At 47.6% G+C, this 16,218-nt stretch overlaps 1 protein-coding gene across 1 annotated transcript in view; it reads right to left on the reverse strand.

The window, feature by feature from the left end:
• Positions 1 to 12,536, reverse strand: part of chid1 (chitinase domain containing 1) — a 95,838-nt gene extending 83,302 nt beyond the window's left edge. Inside the window, exons 1-3 of the mRNA XM_033038568.1 lie at positions 12,186 to 12,536; positions 7,556 to 7,705; positions 1,325 to 1,457 (exon numbers count right to left, since the gene is read on the reverse strand). Of these exons, the coding sequence (XP_032894459.1) occupies positions 1,325 to 1,457; positions 7,556 to 7,705; positions 12,186 to 12,536 (634 nt within the window). The remainder of the gene's footprint in view (positions 1 to 1,324; positions 1,458 to 7,555; positions 7,706 to 12,185) is intronic.
• Positions 12,537 to 16,218: the final 3,682 nt, after the last annotated feature.

A 16,218-nucleotide genomic window follows, 5' to 3' on the forward strand; every position in this document is an offset into this window, starting at 1 on the left:
CAAAACAATGCCCTTGACAAGGACTGTGGGAAGCAGAATCCCTGGCTCCAACCCCTGTTGGCACCCCAGCTGCTAAGCCACATTTTATCTGATAAGCAATTTTCAACCCATATCCATATACAGTCCACCACTGATTTTCTGACAACTCGTGGGCCGGCACCTCATTTAATAGGGACAAAATTACGAGAGCAACCTTGAAATCCCCCCAGAAGCCCCCTCCCCCCGGAGTTGTAGCTTAAGCCAGGTGAGGTGGCCAATCTCAACCTCATCAGGACTTATGTGCTGATCCGTGGTTGGACTTTACTACCTGCAGCCAGGGCTCTGGAACTATGGGCCAGCCAGAGCCGGCAGATCCACTCTCATAGCCGACCCCTGGGGTTGACTTTGCAGGTAGATATCTCGGCTCCTCAGCTACCTAGGGGGACCGTTCCGATACCGTCGGTCTCCTCTTGGAGGCCATGACCTCCATTGGTCCGGCAAAAGGGATAATGCAGAAAGCCTCTAAAACCAAGTATGCTGGAAAATCAGTGGCGGATCTGTATCACCCCAATCACCTGCTTGACCAAGTACATGCATGGAACCTTAAACGAACACCTTCTAAACAAATACAAAATTCCCCTTATCCTATTAGTCACATCCTCAAAGACCATCAGTACACTCGGCCAACATGATTTTCCTTTCAAAAGCACGCTGGTTCTTCTCAGTTGTGAAGAAGTCACGTTTCTAAGCTATGGTAGTGAGCAACATTCAGGATGGGGCTATCCATGGGGATAGTGACATTCTAGGTCCCAAGGAGCATGCTGGTGAGCAGCAGGTGTCTGTGCATAGTTGTTGTCAACACAAGAGAGCTGTATTACAGCAGCCATGGACAACACAGCAAGGTCTCGGTACACTGACAAGGGGCCTAGGCTCTGGTTGTCCTTTACTCCCTTGCCACTAAAACAGTGTGGGAAGCCAGAGTGTGGTCAGAGTAGGGGCAGAATGCCATATTGAAGTTCCAGGCACTCGGTGGAAAGATGATTAACGAGACTGAAAGTTCAGATCTCAGCATAAACCTCCAGCCCCCATTGTTGAAATCAAATGGGGTATTCAGACAAAAACACCCTCATGGCACTGAAGTTTAGCAATGGCCACTTCTCACAGGTCCAAATACGTGAAATGAACTTGAATTGAAGAAAAGGTGCAGTACCTTGCATTTCACACACAGATTCATATAGCAGCCACGATAATTGAATTACACTTGTAAAGTCTGAAATAAAAGGACTGGTCTAAAGTCCAGTGAAAGGTATCAGATACATTGTACATTCTGGCGCAGAGACATCACCTTGTTTTATGTCGTGGTGGCCTTTCACATGGTACAGCCGAGCTCCCTTCCTCTGTATCTGAAGCCAAACTGGAGAAACTAAGGTGAATTTTGCACCAAAAATCTTTGTAATTTCATAACCATGGCCATTCCACTGTAAACGCAAGAAGAAAAGAAAATCAGGAGAAGGCCAGGGAACGACCAAGAACGACCACGGCCATACTGCAAGTCAGCAACCCACTTCTCTCCCACCTTATTCAAACACTGTCCAACATTTACTACAATCTATACTATTACTAAAACTCTCATCTTAACCACTTCCAGTTTGTGTTTTTTTTTTTTTAATTTGCGCAAAACAGTAACCTATATCGCTAGGATTTTTCGCCATCACCCCACCTCCCCCCCTCCCCTCGCCCACACCCTCCTCCTCCCCACCCCGGACCCCTCCCCACCTTCCCCCCCACCCCCCCAACACCCCCCCCCCCACACCCCCTCACCTCCCACCACACCCCCTCACCCCCCCCACACACCCCCCTCCTCCACACACCCTCCCCCACAAACCCCACCCCCCCACACCCCCCTCCCCTCCACAACATATCCTCCCTCCCCTACCCCACCCCCCCCCCCCATACCCCCCTCCCTCCACACATATCACCCCTCCCCTCCCCCACACCTCCCCACCACATCCCCCCCACCCCCTCCCCAACCCGCACCCTCCCCCCCCCCCCCCCATGCCCACACACACCCCCTACACCCCTCCCACACAAGAAGAGGGGGGGGGGGAGTGCTGGGGGATGAGGGGAAATGAGCCGCACCTGTGCAGTTCGGGGCTATGGGTGAGTGGTGGAATATTGCTTTGGAGAAACGGGTTTCATTGGGGGAACGGGTGAGTGGTGGAATATTGCGTTGGGGAATGGGTTGTGTTGGGGGGACCAGGCATCCCGTGTGACTGGGACCCAACAGGTCCCACTTAGTCCAGTCCACCTTATATGTCACGGAGACTAGATAAATATGGCTAGAGCTTCCGCGGTTTCCAATCCTACTTCACAGAACACTGAACATAGAAAGTACAGCACAGGAACCATCTGTTCAGACCATAATGTCCATGCCAAACGTAGGAAATAACTGCAGATGCTGGTTTAAATCGAAGATAGACACAAAATGCTGGAGTAACTCAGCAGGACAGGCAGCATCTCTGGAGAGAAGGAATGGGTGATGTTTCGGGTCAAGACCCTTCGTCAGACTGATGGTACCGCCCATTAATCTGAAGAAATGTCTCGCCCCGAAACGTCACCCATTCCTTCTCTCCAGAGATGCTGCCAAGGTAACTAATTTCATCTGCTTGCGCACAATTCATATCCTTCCATTTCCTATATATTCATGTGATCATCTAACAGTCTGAAGAAGGGTCTTGACCCGAATCATCACCCATTACTTCTCTCCAGAGATGCTGCTTATCCCGTTACTCCAGCATTTTGTATCTATCTTCGATTTTAGTTTAATTAGTTTAGTTTAGAGATACAGCGCTGGGAACAGGCTCTTCAGCCCACTGGGACCGTGCCGACCAACAATCCCCGCACATTAACACCATCCATCACCCATTAGAGACAATTTTTACATTTACCAAGCCAATTAACCTACAAACCTATAGGTCTTTGGAGTGTGGAAGATCTCGGAGAAAACCCACGCAGGTCACGGGGAGAACGTACAAAGTTCATACAGACAATCAGCACCCGTAGTCGGGATCGAACCCGTGTCTCCGGCGCTGCATTCGCTGTAAGGCAGCAACTCTACCGCTGCGCTGCCGTGACCACCCGATTTAAACTAGCATCTGCAGTTCCTTCCTACACTGACCATGTAAAAGCCTCTTCAATGCTACCTGCCTCCACCACTACCCCTGGCAGAGCCTTCCATGCACCCAGCACCAACTATTAAAAAAATATTGCTACTTACACTTCCTTTAAACTTTACCCCTCACAACTTATGCTATGCCCTCTGGTCTTTGACATTTTCCACACTTGGAAAAAGACTCTGACAGTCCACCCTATCATAACTTTCTCTCATAATTTTATATATTTCAATCACGTCTCCCCTCAACCGTCAGCTTTCTAGAGAATACAATCAATGTTTGTCCGATCTCTCGTACCTAAAGCCGTCTAATTCAGGCAGCATTCAGGTAAACCTCCTCTCCAATGACTCCACATCATTCCTGTAAAAGGGTGACCGGAACGGCATGCGATATTGCACATGCTTCCCAACCAACATCTTACAGAGCTGCATCATGACTTCCTGACTCTTATATGCCTTCTTTACCACTCTATCTACTTGTGTTGCCACTTTCAGGCAGCTATGGCCTTTAACCCCAAGATCTCCCTGCACATCAATACTGTTAAGAGTCACGCCATCAATCATATATCGTACTCTTGTCAGTGTGGGAATGGGAGGGGGAGTTAAAGAGTTTAGCAATTGGGAGATCAGGTAGGTTTAGGCAGACTGAGCGGAGGTGTTCAGCGAAACGATCGCCGAGCCTGCGCTTGGTCTGGCCGATATATAGGAGTCCACACCTGGACCAGCGGATACAGTAGATGAGGTTGAAGGAGGTGCAAGTGAACCTGTGCCTCACCTGAAAAGACTGTCGCTATCCCTCGACTCCGTCCAAGGACCCCAACAGTCTTCCCGCTGAGTTACTACAGCGTTTTGTGTCTATCTTCCACTGTATACTTTGACAGCCTTCCACACTGTCCACAACTCCAGCAATCTTGGTGTCGTTTGCAAATTTACTAATTAACCCGGCTGCATATATATCCAAGTCATTTATATACATTACAAACAACAGAGGTTGCAGCACAAATTCACACAGAACTCCTGGTCACAGACCGCCAGCCAAAATAATGTCCTTCCACCACAATCCTTTCTTCTTAAAAGCAGGGCAGATCTGAATCCATATGACCAAGTGAATTCAGTGTATTTTGATCTTCTGGATCAGTATATCGTAAGGGTTTTATCAAATGCCTTTCTAAAATCCATGTAGACAACATCCACTGCCCTACCCTCATCAATCATCTTTGTTACCTTCTCGGAAAAACTCAATCAGGTTAGTAAGACATGATCTTATATAATTTTTCGAGGATGTAACTAGTAGCGTGGATAGGGGAGAACCAGTGGATGTGGTGTATCTGGACTTCCAGAAGCCTTTCGACAAGGTCCCACATAAGAGATTAGTATACAAACTTAAAGCACACGGCATTGGGGGTTCAGTATTGATGTGGATAGAGAACTGGCTGGCAAACAGGAAGCAAAGAGGAGTAAACGGGTCCTTTTCACAATGGCGGGCAGTGACTAGTGGGGTACCGCAAGGCTCAGCGCTGGGACCCCAGCTATTTACAATATATATTAATGATCTGGATGAGGGAATTGAAGGCAATATCTCCAAGTTTGCGGATGACACTAAGCTGGGGGGCAGTGTTAGCTGTGAAGAGGATGCTAGGAGACTGCAAGGTGACTTGGATAGGCTGGGTGAGTGGGCAAATGTTTGGCAGATGCAGTATAATGTGGATAAATGTGAGGTTATCCATTTTGGTGGCAAAAACAGGAAAGCAGACTATTATCTAAATGGTGGCCGATTAGGAAAAGGGGAGATGCAGCGAGACCTGGGTGTCAAGGTACACCAGTCATTGAAAGTAGGCATGCAGGTGCAGCAGGCAGTGAAGAAAGCGAATGGTAAGTTAGCTTTCATAGCAAAAGGATTTGAGTATAGGAGCAGGGAGGTTCTACTGCAGTTGTACTTGGTGAGACCACACCTGGAGTATTGCGTACAGTTTTGGTCTCCAAATCTGAGGAAGGACATTATTGCCATAGAGGGAGTGCAGAGAAGGTTCACCAGACTGATTCCTGGGATGTCAGGACTGTCTTATGAAGAAAGACTGGATAGACTTGGTTTATACTCTCTAGAATTTAGGAGATTGAGAGGGGATCTTATAGAAACGTACAAAATTCTTAAGGGGTTGGACAGGCTAGATGCAGGAAGATTGTTCCCGATGTTGGGGAAGTCCAGGACAAGGGGTCACAGCTTAAGGATAAGGGGGAAATCCTTTAAAACCGAGATGAGAAAAACTTTTTTCGCACAGAGAGTGGTGAATCTCTGGAACTCTCTGCCACAGAGGGTAGTTGAGGCCAGTTCATCGGCTATATTTAAGAGGGAGTTAGATGCGGCCCTTGTGGCTAAGGGGATCAGAGGGTATGGAGAGAAGGCAGGTACAGGGTACTGAGTTGGATGATCAGCCATGATCATATTGAATGGCAGTGCAGGCTCGAAGGGCCGAATGGCCTACTCCTGCACCTAATTTCTATGTTTCTATGATCTGCTGTGCACAAATTCATGGTGGATGTCCCTAATCAGCCCATCCCACTACAAACAGGGGTAAATCTTATCCTCAAAAATCCCTTGCTATAGCTTCCATGCCTTTGACGCGAGGCTCACTGGCCTATAATACCCTGGATTCGACTTCCATTCTTAAAGGAACAATATTGCACACACTCCAGTCCCTTGGAATCCCGCCCAGAGCTAAAGTTGCAAGATTTTTAACCTGAGATAGAACCCATCAGGTCCTGGGGACTAGGCCACCAAGAAACCCAACTTCACCACCTTCTTGATCTCAAATTCTGCTTATGTACTTGTATTGATCTCACTGCCCTCCATGTCCTACTCCTTTGTGAATACCTCCTCTGACTCCAAGCACAAATTCTTCCTTTATCTTTGTGCAATCCTACCTGGTACTCTCATTTTCTATGCAAGCATAAAAAGCCTTGGGATTTTCTATAATCCTACTTGCCCCAGCTACTGAAAAGGAAAAGGTGACGTTTCGTGTCAGGACCCTTCTTCAGACTCTAGTCTCAACCCGAAATGTCATCTATTCCTTTTCGCCAGAGATGCTGTCTGACCCACTGAGTTACTCCAGCTTTTTGTGTCTATCTTTGGTTTAAACCAGCATCTGTATTTCCTTCCTACTAATTGTCCACAACTTTTTTCCATCTAACTTCATTGTCTTAACCTTATATACTACCTTTCTTTTTTTTGACCAAGTTTACTACCTCATTCGTCTTGCAAGGCTGCCTTAACTTACCATCCTTATTGCTCCTCCTTACTGGAACATGTCTGTCCTGAATTTTAATCAACTGGCTTTTAAACAACACAATGACTTCTCATATTCCAAGTCACTGAAGGTGTGACTTTGTGCTATCACGTGCTTGATGTGGCAGTACAAACGTATAAGACCCAATGCCTCACAAACCACTTGATTACAATTAGCACTCTGGGAAGATGCCCAATTCAAGCAATTGTCACCAGTAGAGAAATCGAGGTGCTGAAAAAGATTAAAGTGCAGACTGAGCAAGCTTCAGTTCTTTTGCTTGTGTGAGACAAACCGATGGTTCATAATGTGTAGGAAGGAACTGCAGATGCTTGTTTAAACCAAAGACAGACACAAAAAGCTGGAGTAACTCAGCGGATGAGACAGCATCTCTGGCCGAAAAAGTGTCTCGACCTGAAACGTCAATCATTCCTTTTCTCCAGAGCTGCTGTCTGATCCGCTGAGTTACTCCAGCTTTTTGTGTCTATCTGATGGTTCATAACAAAATGTTTAACTTGTCATTGGACTTTGATTCAGGTGCAGAACATGTTCACTTTCATGCACAGCTGCCAAGTACCCTGCTTGTGTAAGCTCTGCGACCGTTTTGCTGAACACCTTCTCTCAGTCCGTCTTAACCTACCTGATCTCCCAGTGGCTCAACACTTCAACTCCCCCTCCCATTCCCAATCTGACCTTTCTGTCCTGGGCCTCCTCCATGGTCAGAGTGAGGCCCAGCGCAAATTGGAGGAACAGCTCCTCATATTTCGCTTGGGTAGTTCACCCCAATGAACATTGACTTTCTAACTTCAGATAGCCCTTGCTTTCCCTCTCTATCCCCTCCCCCTTCCCAGTTCTCCCACTAGTCTTACTGTCTCCGACTACATTCTATCTTTGTCCCGCCCCTTCCCCTGACATCAGTCTGAAGAAGGGTCTCGACCCGATATGTCACCCATTCCTTCTCTCCGGAGATGCTGCTTGACTCGCTGAGTTACTCCAGCATTTTGTGTCCACCTTCTGTGTAAGCAACTATATACAGTGAGAGCTGAAGATTGAGGCTTCCACTGGGCAATAAGAGCACCACTGCAGCAATTCAATATAAACTCTTCCCATCTCGGGTACTTACGGGTGTGATGTATCCCAGAACTTCATTCTTGAAGTGACGCTCGCTCACTTTTGTAGCACAGTAGATCTTCTGCTCCCTCACAATATCCTTGGCCTTTGGATCAGTGACAATGAGGCCACGTTCTTGAACTAAATGTTTTGAAGATTTTGCCTAACAAAAACAAATGCTAAGGTTTACCAAAGATTCCGTATATCCACGTTCCACACGCACATGTACATTTGCTGTGATGGAGTCTAGTGATTTCACGCTGTAAATGAAACAAATTTCAAGCAAACACCTGTTTGTGTCAGTTGAGAGAGTATCATGGCACCGAGCAAACTCAAATTAGGTCTTTAAAAGCTGTCTATTGACGCCAACTGAACAAACAGTCTCTCATTTTAATGTCTCGTACATAATATGACACCTTTACTTCTGTAATCTTAAAACCAATTCTGGAAATCTGGAAAACAGAAAATGCTGTTAATATCCATCATGTCAGGCAGCACCCGAAGATGGTACCCAGATGGGACACCGAAGGACGAGAAGCCAAAGCCAAAAAGTCGAAGCCAAGATGCCGAATGGACATCACGTCGAAAAGCCGAGATGCCGAACGGACACGACGCCAAGAGGACACAAAGCCGAACGGACACGAAGTCGAATATTTATGATGCTGAACGGACATGAACCCAAAATGAAACACTTTTAAAAAATCTATATTTTCTGCAAGAATTGTGGTACTCTGTTATATTTTAAAATAGTTAAATTGTTGTATCTTGTATGTCTCCGAGGACGGGATTGGTCCGTCACCTTGTCAGTCATTTGACAAAAGTCAGCAATTGGTCCAGACCCCCGCATCCATCACATCACTGCCTCTGTGGCAATCGCAGCAGCTTGGAGTCACTGCCTCCATTTTACAAACGCAAACTCAAGCTTCCCCCCCACCTTCCCGTCTCCCCCCGGCCAGTGATATGATGGACACAGGGGTCTGGACCGATAGCTGACCTTTGTTGATGACTGACAGGGTGTTGGACCAATCCCGTCACCGGAGACATCATGTCCGTTCGGCGGCTTTTCGACGTCATGTCCGTTTGGCGTCATGGCTTTTCGACGTCATGTCCATTCGGCGTCTTGGCTGTTTGGCGTTGTGTCCGTGCGGCTTCGTATCCTTTCGGCGTTGTGTCCGTTCAGTATCTTGGTTTGTCGGCGTGATGCATGTTCGGCATCTTGGCTTCGGTTTCTCGTCCTTCGACGTCCGGCCCGCACACGCCCAAAGATAGAGAAATAGGGTTAACATTTCAAATTTGTTTTTCTAATGGGCAAAGTTAGAGACATTGATTTTCCCAGTTTTGATGAAAGGTTTCAATCTGAAACATTACTTTTTTTCTCTCTTCCCAGATGTTGCCTGGCCTGCTGAGCACCTACATCATCTTTTTTTGTTTTAATTTCTCCTTTACTTCAGTAGTGGAGCTAGGGCTAGATCTTCCATGGAACTTAAAACCATAATCCCTTCCTCAATGCATATCTATATTACTAAATGTCTGATCTTGCCCACTTCCTGTTGTTCTGTATATTGATTTTAGAAAAAAGCGCTGCCACTTACGGCTGTGATTTTGGCCATCTTACTCAGAGTCCCCCTCCGCTGCGCAGGACAAGAGGATTTTTCCCATCGATGAAAAATAAAAGTTATTAGTGTTTAATAAATGTTGAGATTCTCTCTCCTGAAAGCCACGCCCCTTCAGGAGGGACTATAAAACCCGGAAGTGTTGAGTGCCTCAGTCAGTCTCTGCAAGATGGGGGAAGCGAGAGGGTCATGTCTCTCAGTCTGAGCTGTGAATAACACTGAACACATGTCTACTAAACTGTGAGTGATTTTATTGACCTGTCAGTGCCCTTAATGTGGTTTGATAATATAGTTTGGAAATGCTAAAGCTGTGTTGCCTTTGGTTTGGAAATGCTAAAGCTGTGATGCCTTTGGTTTGGAAATGCTAAAGGTGTGTTACCTTTGGTTTGGAATTGCTAAAGCTGTGTTGCCTAATTAAAGTTGCCTTGCCTAATTAAAGTTGCCTTGCCTTCTATATAATTCAAAGTCTAATCTTGACCACTTCCTGTATGCGCTTTATAGTGATTTTAGAAAAAACGCTACCACGTACGGCTGTGATTTTTGGCTATCTTACTCAGAGTCCCCCTCCGCTCATCAGCTGCCGAGGATTTTTCCCATAGATCAAAAATAAAAGAGTTATGTGTTTAAAAAATGTTGAGATTCTCTCTCCTGTCAATCATGCCATGAAGGCCACGCCCCCTGGTGGGAGGGGGGGGGGTGGGACTATAAAACCCAGAAGTGTGGGCGTGGCTCAGTCTCTGCAAGATGGAGGAGGGAGAGGTCACGACTCGCTGTCTTTAGTGGCCTTGCACCCTGCTTGAAATGGTATGAAACTGCAATTGAATTTGGTGGGCCTTGCACCCTGCTTGAAATGGAATTGAGCCGTGAGTCAACTGCCAGCCCACCAGACGTGAGTGAGTGAGCTGCCAGCACAACAGGCTTGAGTGACTGAGCCGCCAGCCCAAGAATCCATTCGGCCCACAATATCCATACTAGCCCTTTGGAAACTAGTCCCTTCAGCCCACAAGACTATAACTAGCGCTCCAAAAAGCCCCCCCCCCCCCACTGGCCACCAATATTGGAATTGGTGGAGAGGTGGAATATTGCGTTGGGGACCAGCCCTCCTGTGTGATGCTGGGACCCAACGGGTCCCACTCAGTCTAGTATATATATATATTTAAACACTAATAACTCTTTTATTTTTGATCGATGGGAAAAATCATCGGCAGCTGATGAGCGGAGGGGGACTCTGAGTAAGATAGCCAAAAATCACAGCCATAGTAGCGTTTTTTCTAAAATCAATATAAAGCGCATACAGGAAGTGGTCAAGATTAGACTTTGAATTATATATTGGCACATTGAAGTGAGAGCCAAGAAGGCAACACCTTCCTAGTCTACTTCCTCAGGGACTGAGAAGTTCAACATCACTCTTATAGACTTCTACAGATGCACTGCAGTAAGCATACTGTCAGGGAACAGCTCTGCCCAAGACCACAAGAAATCATAGAGTTGTGGATGTAACCCAGTCCATCACACAGACCAGACTCCCCACCAATGACGCCATCTACACTTTTCGCTGCCTTGGAAAAGCAGCCAACATGATCAAATACTTGATCAAATACTGGTCATTCATCCTTCTCCCTCCACCTGCCAGGCAGATATTAGAGAAGCTTGAAAGCACACACCACCAAACTCAGGGACAACTTCTTCCCCTCCATTATCAAGCTTCTGAACGATCTTCCACAGGTAGGGTTCTGTCTATTCATCTCAATCCCATTACCGGCATTGGTCTTCGTCAATGGAATTGGTGCGCTGCAATGCTGAGAAAGAGATTCTGCAGTTTGTATCGTCCCTTTGCTCTGCCTACTGTACTTAGGTTGTGCTTGATTGTATTTATCCTTCACATTATCTGATTTGATAGCATGCAAAACAAATCTATTCACTGTATCTCGGTACACATGATAATAATAAATCTTTCTGTATTGTGACAGCAAAAGGGACTGCACCTACACAGAGTCAAAGACTGAACTGCCAGAATAAACCTGAGACCACCAGCGCCTCTCTTGCTCTCTGGGTATGAGTGAACTGCAGGAAGAAGCCTGATATCACCACACTTTCTCGTTCAAAGACCAGGACTGAGCTGCCAGGACAAGCCTGAGATTGCCAGAGCCACCACACATGTGCCCAGAAGGCGAGGGACGGCACCCCCATGTGGTCCTGGACTTCCTTACCACTGTAAATAAAATATGTCACACGTGTTCACCCTACTCCAAGTATAGGTGTAGTCACTGCCGAATCTGGCATCAACCCCACAGCATCTAATGTCACAAACCAAACCACAAGTTGAATATACACAAGAACCTTCCCTAGTAGTATTTACACACATTGTACAATGCCACACACGGAAGTATTAGGGCAAATTGCCAGAAGGTTGGTCAAACATTGGTTTTCAAAGTTGGATAAAGGTAAAGATGTTTACAGGAGACACCTCTCGAGCAAAAGACCCAAGAAGACAAAGGCAAGGTTATCAATGGGAATGGAGTTGTTCATGAGACCAATCTCCAAAACTCAATTTGTACTCAATTTTCTACTTCCTCTGAGTTGGCAAAGTGTTCACTCAATGCCAACAACTGTCATCCAACGATCCAGTATCGTTGAGTAGCCACTCATTCTATCTACCCCAGATCCATAACAAAGTCTGCAGTGATCCTGGATTAATTCTTCAAGAATATTGGGTTCTTCCTTTCTAATAAATCCCGGCTCCTGTAACTTTACCCCAGATCCTCTCCTTGAATCCAGCTCCTATAAATCTGCCCCAGTCCCTGCACCTTGATCCCAGACCACGCTCCCTTGACCACAGCTCCTATCGCTTTGCCCCAGACGCCCTCCTTGACCCCACTGCCAATATATCTGCCCCCAGACCATGCACTTTGCCCTCACCCCACCTCCTTGCCCAGATCTGTGCCCTGGGGTCGACGCCGCTCCAGGCCTTGACCTGACCTGCCCTCCAGCCCCCATCCGTGCCCCAGGCTACCGACCCGCCGCTCTCACCTCCCCCCCGGTACTGCGAACCCCCGCTTTCTTCACGTCTGTCTTGGAGAGGGTGGCCTCGGTCAGCAGGAAGGGCAGCGCCGCCAGCCAGCAGCACCACCTCATTCTGTCGCTACTCGCCGGCCCGGCGCTAGGACCCGCCGACTCCAGCAGCTCATTAAAGGGGAGGGCGCGCAGGGAGCGGGTTGGCAGCTCATTAAAGGGGAGGGCGCGCAGGGAGCGGGTTGGCCGCCGCCGCTCAGTGGGCGGGAGATGTTGTGAGTGGCTGGCGGAGCTGTCGATCAACAGGCGGAGGCGGTGCCGAGGACCCTGTGCGAGCACGTGACGTAGCCAGGGCTGCTGGCGGGACATTTAAAGGCGGCAGAGGATGCTCTGCGGGCAGAGCTTTGAGTGCATGAGAAGCTTCATTGCAGTAGACCCGAGTACCTTCAAACACCCAGTCGGATGGCAGAAACTGTTCTAGGAACTCTGCTGTTGTTGCTGAAGGTCCAGTCACTCTAAACTCTTCCCATCCAGAAGGAATGAGTGATTATGGTGCACATGTGTAGATGGACACAAAGAGACTAGTGGGGTGCCCCAAGGCTCGGTGCTGGGACCCCAGTCATTTACAATATATATTAACGATTTAGACGAGGAGGGAATTAAATGTAACATCTCCAAGTTTGCGGATGCCACAATGCTGGGTGGCAGTGTGAGCTGCGTTAAGGATGTTATGAGGTTGCGGGGTGACGGAAAGGATGGCAGATGCAGTATAATGTGGATAAATGTGAGGTTATCTACTTTGGTGGTAAGAACAGGAAGGCAGATTATTATCTGAATGGTGTCAGATTAGGAAAAGGGTAGTGCAACGAGACCTGGGTGTGTTTGTACACCAGTCACTGAAAATAAGCATGTAGGCAGTGAAGAAAGCTAATGGCATGTTGACCTTCATTGTGAGTGGATTGGAGTTTAGGAGCAAGGAGGTTGTACTGCATTTGTACAGGGCCCTGGTGGGACCACACACGAGGCAGAGGTTCAATTGCTCCTCCTCCAACCTCATCTACTGTATCCTTGTGCAACTTTGGTCTAATTTGAGGAAAGACATTCTTGCTATTGAGGAGTGCAGTGTAAGTTCACCAGGTTAATTCCTGGGATGGCGGGACTGACATATGATGAAAGAATGGGTCAACTAGGCTTGTATTCACTGGTATTAGAATGGAGATGAGGAAACACAGAGAGTTGTGAGCTTGTGGAATTATCTGCCTCCTAGGGCGGTTTAGGCTGGTTCTCTGGATACTTTCAAGAGAGCTAGATAGGGCTCTTAAAGATAGCGGAGTCAGGGGATATGGCGAGAAGGCAGGAACGGGGTACTGATTGGGGATGATCAGCCATGATCACATTGAATGGCGGTGCTAGCTCGAAGAGCCGAATGGCCTATTCCTGCACCTATTGTCTATTGTATTTAGAAGGATGAGAGCGGATAGAAACATAGAAAATAGGTGCAGGAGGAGGCCATTCTGCCTTTTCGAGCCAGCCATTCATTGTGATCATGGCTGATCGTCCCCAATCAATAACCGTGCCTGCCTTCTCCCCATATCCCTTGATTCCACTAGCCCCTAGAGCTCTATCTAACTCTCTTAAATCCATCCAGTGACTTGGCCTCCACTGCCCTCTTTGGCAGGGAATTCCTCAAATTCACAACTCTGGGTGAAAAAGTTTTTTCCTCACCTCAGTCTTAAATGGCTTTCCCTTTATTCAAAGACTGGCCTCTGGTTCCGGACTCGCCTAACATTGAGAACATTTTTCCTGCATCTAGCTTGTAGAAACAAACTTCTTAAAGGATTGGACAGGCTAGATGCAGGAAAAATGTTCCCGATGATGGGGAGTCCAGAACCAGGGGTCACAGGTTAAGAATAAGGGGTAGGCCATTTTGGACTGAGATGAGGAAAAACGTTTTCACCCAGAGAGTTGTGAATCTGTGGCAATCTCTGCCACAGAAGGCAGTGGAGGCCAATTAACTGGATGTTTTCAAGAGAGAGTTAGATTTAGCTCTTAGGGCCAAGGGAATCAAGGGATAGGGTGAAAACGCCGGAAAGGGGTAATGATTTTAGATGATTAGCCATGATCACATTGAATGGCGGTGCTGACTCTAAGGGCCGAATGGCCTGCACCTATTTTTCTATGTTTTCCAAGAAGCTGGAATAACTCAGTGGGTCAGGCAGTATCCGTAAAGAAAAAGAATGGGTGATGTTTCGGGTTGATACCATTCTTCAAACTAAGAATCGGGAGTCCTCAGAGGAATAGATCAGGTAGAATCCCAGAATAGGGTAATCGAGAACCGGAGCACATGGGTTTAAGGTGAGGGGAGGAAGACTTAATGGGAACCTGAGGGTTAACTTTTTCATGCAAAGGGTGGTGGGTGGATAGAACAAGCTGCAGAGGAGGTAATTGAGGTAGGTACTATCAATCAATATCAATATCAGTTTTATTCGTCACTTGCACATAAAGTGCAAGTGAAATGAATTTGCCAGCAGCAGTAAATGAAAAAGAACACACAAAACACAATTAAAAATTTAACACAGATCCACCACAGCATTCATCACTGTGGTGGAAGGCACAAAATTTGGCCAGTCCTCCTCCATTTTCCCCCATGGTCGGGACCTCAACCCTCCACAGCCACCGCTGCGGACGTCCAGACGTTCAGACAAGGCAAAGTCCAGGTAAGTCCTGAAATGGTGCTTCCCCACCGGAGACCGCGGCTTCAGATTGGTGTAGGCCGCTAGCCGGCGGTCGAAGATTTAAAGTTCCCGCCGCGCTGCAGTCAGAAGCACCGCAGACCGCAGGGCCGGCGGTCGGAGCTCCCCTCCAGGGGTCCCCAGCGAGGGACCCCGCTCCGGGTGGTAAGTCCCCGCTGTGTCCGCAGTAGAAGTAGGCCGGCGGTCGGAGCTTCTTCTCCTCCCGGGTCCCCAACGATTGCAATGTTTAAGAAGCATTTAGACAAATGCATGGATATGACGGGTTTAGAGGTATATGGGCCAAATGCAGGCAGGTGGGACTAGTGTAGATGGGACATGTTGGCCGGTGTGGTTTAGTTGCGGCAAAGGGCCTGTTTTCACGCTGTAAGACTATGACTATGATAGAGAAATTATAGATATGAAAAGGTACGGAACAAATTGGAGCCCGCACTGATGAGCCAGGAAAGGTGAAACACACAATGGTTAATTGTTGACTGAAATAATTGACAATGAAGGTATACGAACAGTGAAACAAGCAGGATGTCTAGGGTGGGAGAGGGACAGAGAGAGAGGGAATGGAATGGTTACTTGAAATTATAGAAATCAAGTTCATAGTGCTGGGTTGTAAGCTGTCCAAGCGAAATATGAGGTGCTGTTCCTCCAATTTGCGTGTGGCTTCACTCTGATGATGGAGGAGGCCCAGGACAGAAGGGTCAGTGGGAATGGGAATGAAAATGTTTGGCAACCGGGAGTTTGCACAGGCACAGGCGGTCAGAGGGTAGGTGTTCAACGAAAAGATTGCTCAGTCTGCACTTGGTCTAGCTACAGTGGATATAGTAGATGAGGTTGAAGGAGGAGCAGGTGGACCTCTGCCTCACCTGAAAGGAGAGTCAGGGTCCCTGGTTCAGGTGTGCTATTGGAGGGAACTGAGGATTTATGGTGTATGCCGGACATCCCATGGTGTGTTGTGACTGAAACAAACCTGGACATGTAGCAGCCCAATGCAGGGCTGTCACCGGCAAGAACTGCAAGCAGGAAGTCCATCGCACAAAGGAAAGCAAGTGTTGTAACCTGTGCACAGAAGCAGGTCACCTCTACAGGGCCTGCCATAAATGATGTGATAAGATGGACAGTTGCCAACAATAGCCCCAGAAATGTCAACACAGCCCTTGCCAGCAACCTCTCCTTGTCAGATGATGAATCGAATGTGAAAAGCTGACAAAATTGAAGCTGGCACTGGGAGTAATACAGAGGCCAGCGTTCCCAGCTCCAGAAGGCAGGAGCAGTGTAGTGCCCAGTGCTCCCCAGCTGTGGGAGAT

This window comes from Amblyraja radiata, chromosome 20 (assembly GCF_010909765.2).
Source record: "Amblyraja radiata isolate CabotCenter1 chromosome 20, sAmbRad1.1.pri, whole genome shotgun sequence".
In the NCBI taxonomy this organism is placed as follows: Eukaryota; Metazoa; Chordata; class Chondrichthyes; order Rajiformes; family Rajidae; genus Amblyraja; species Amblyraja radiata.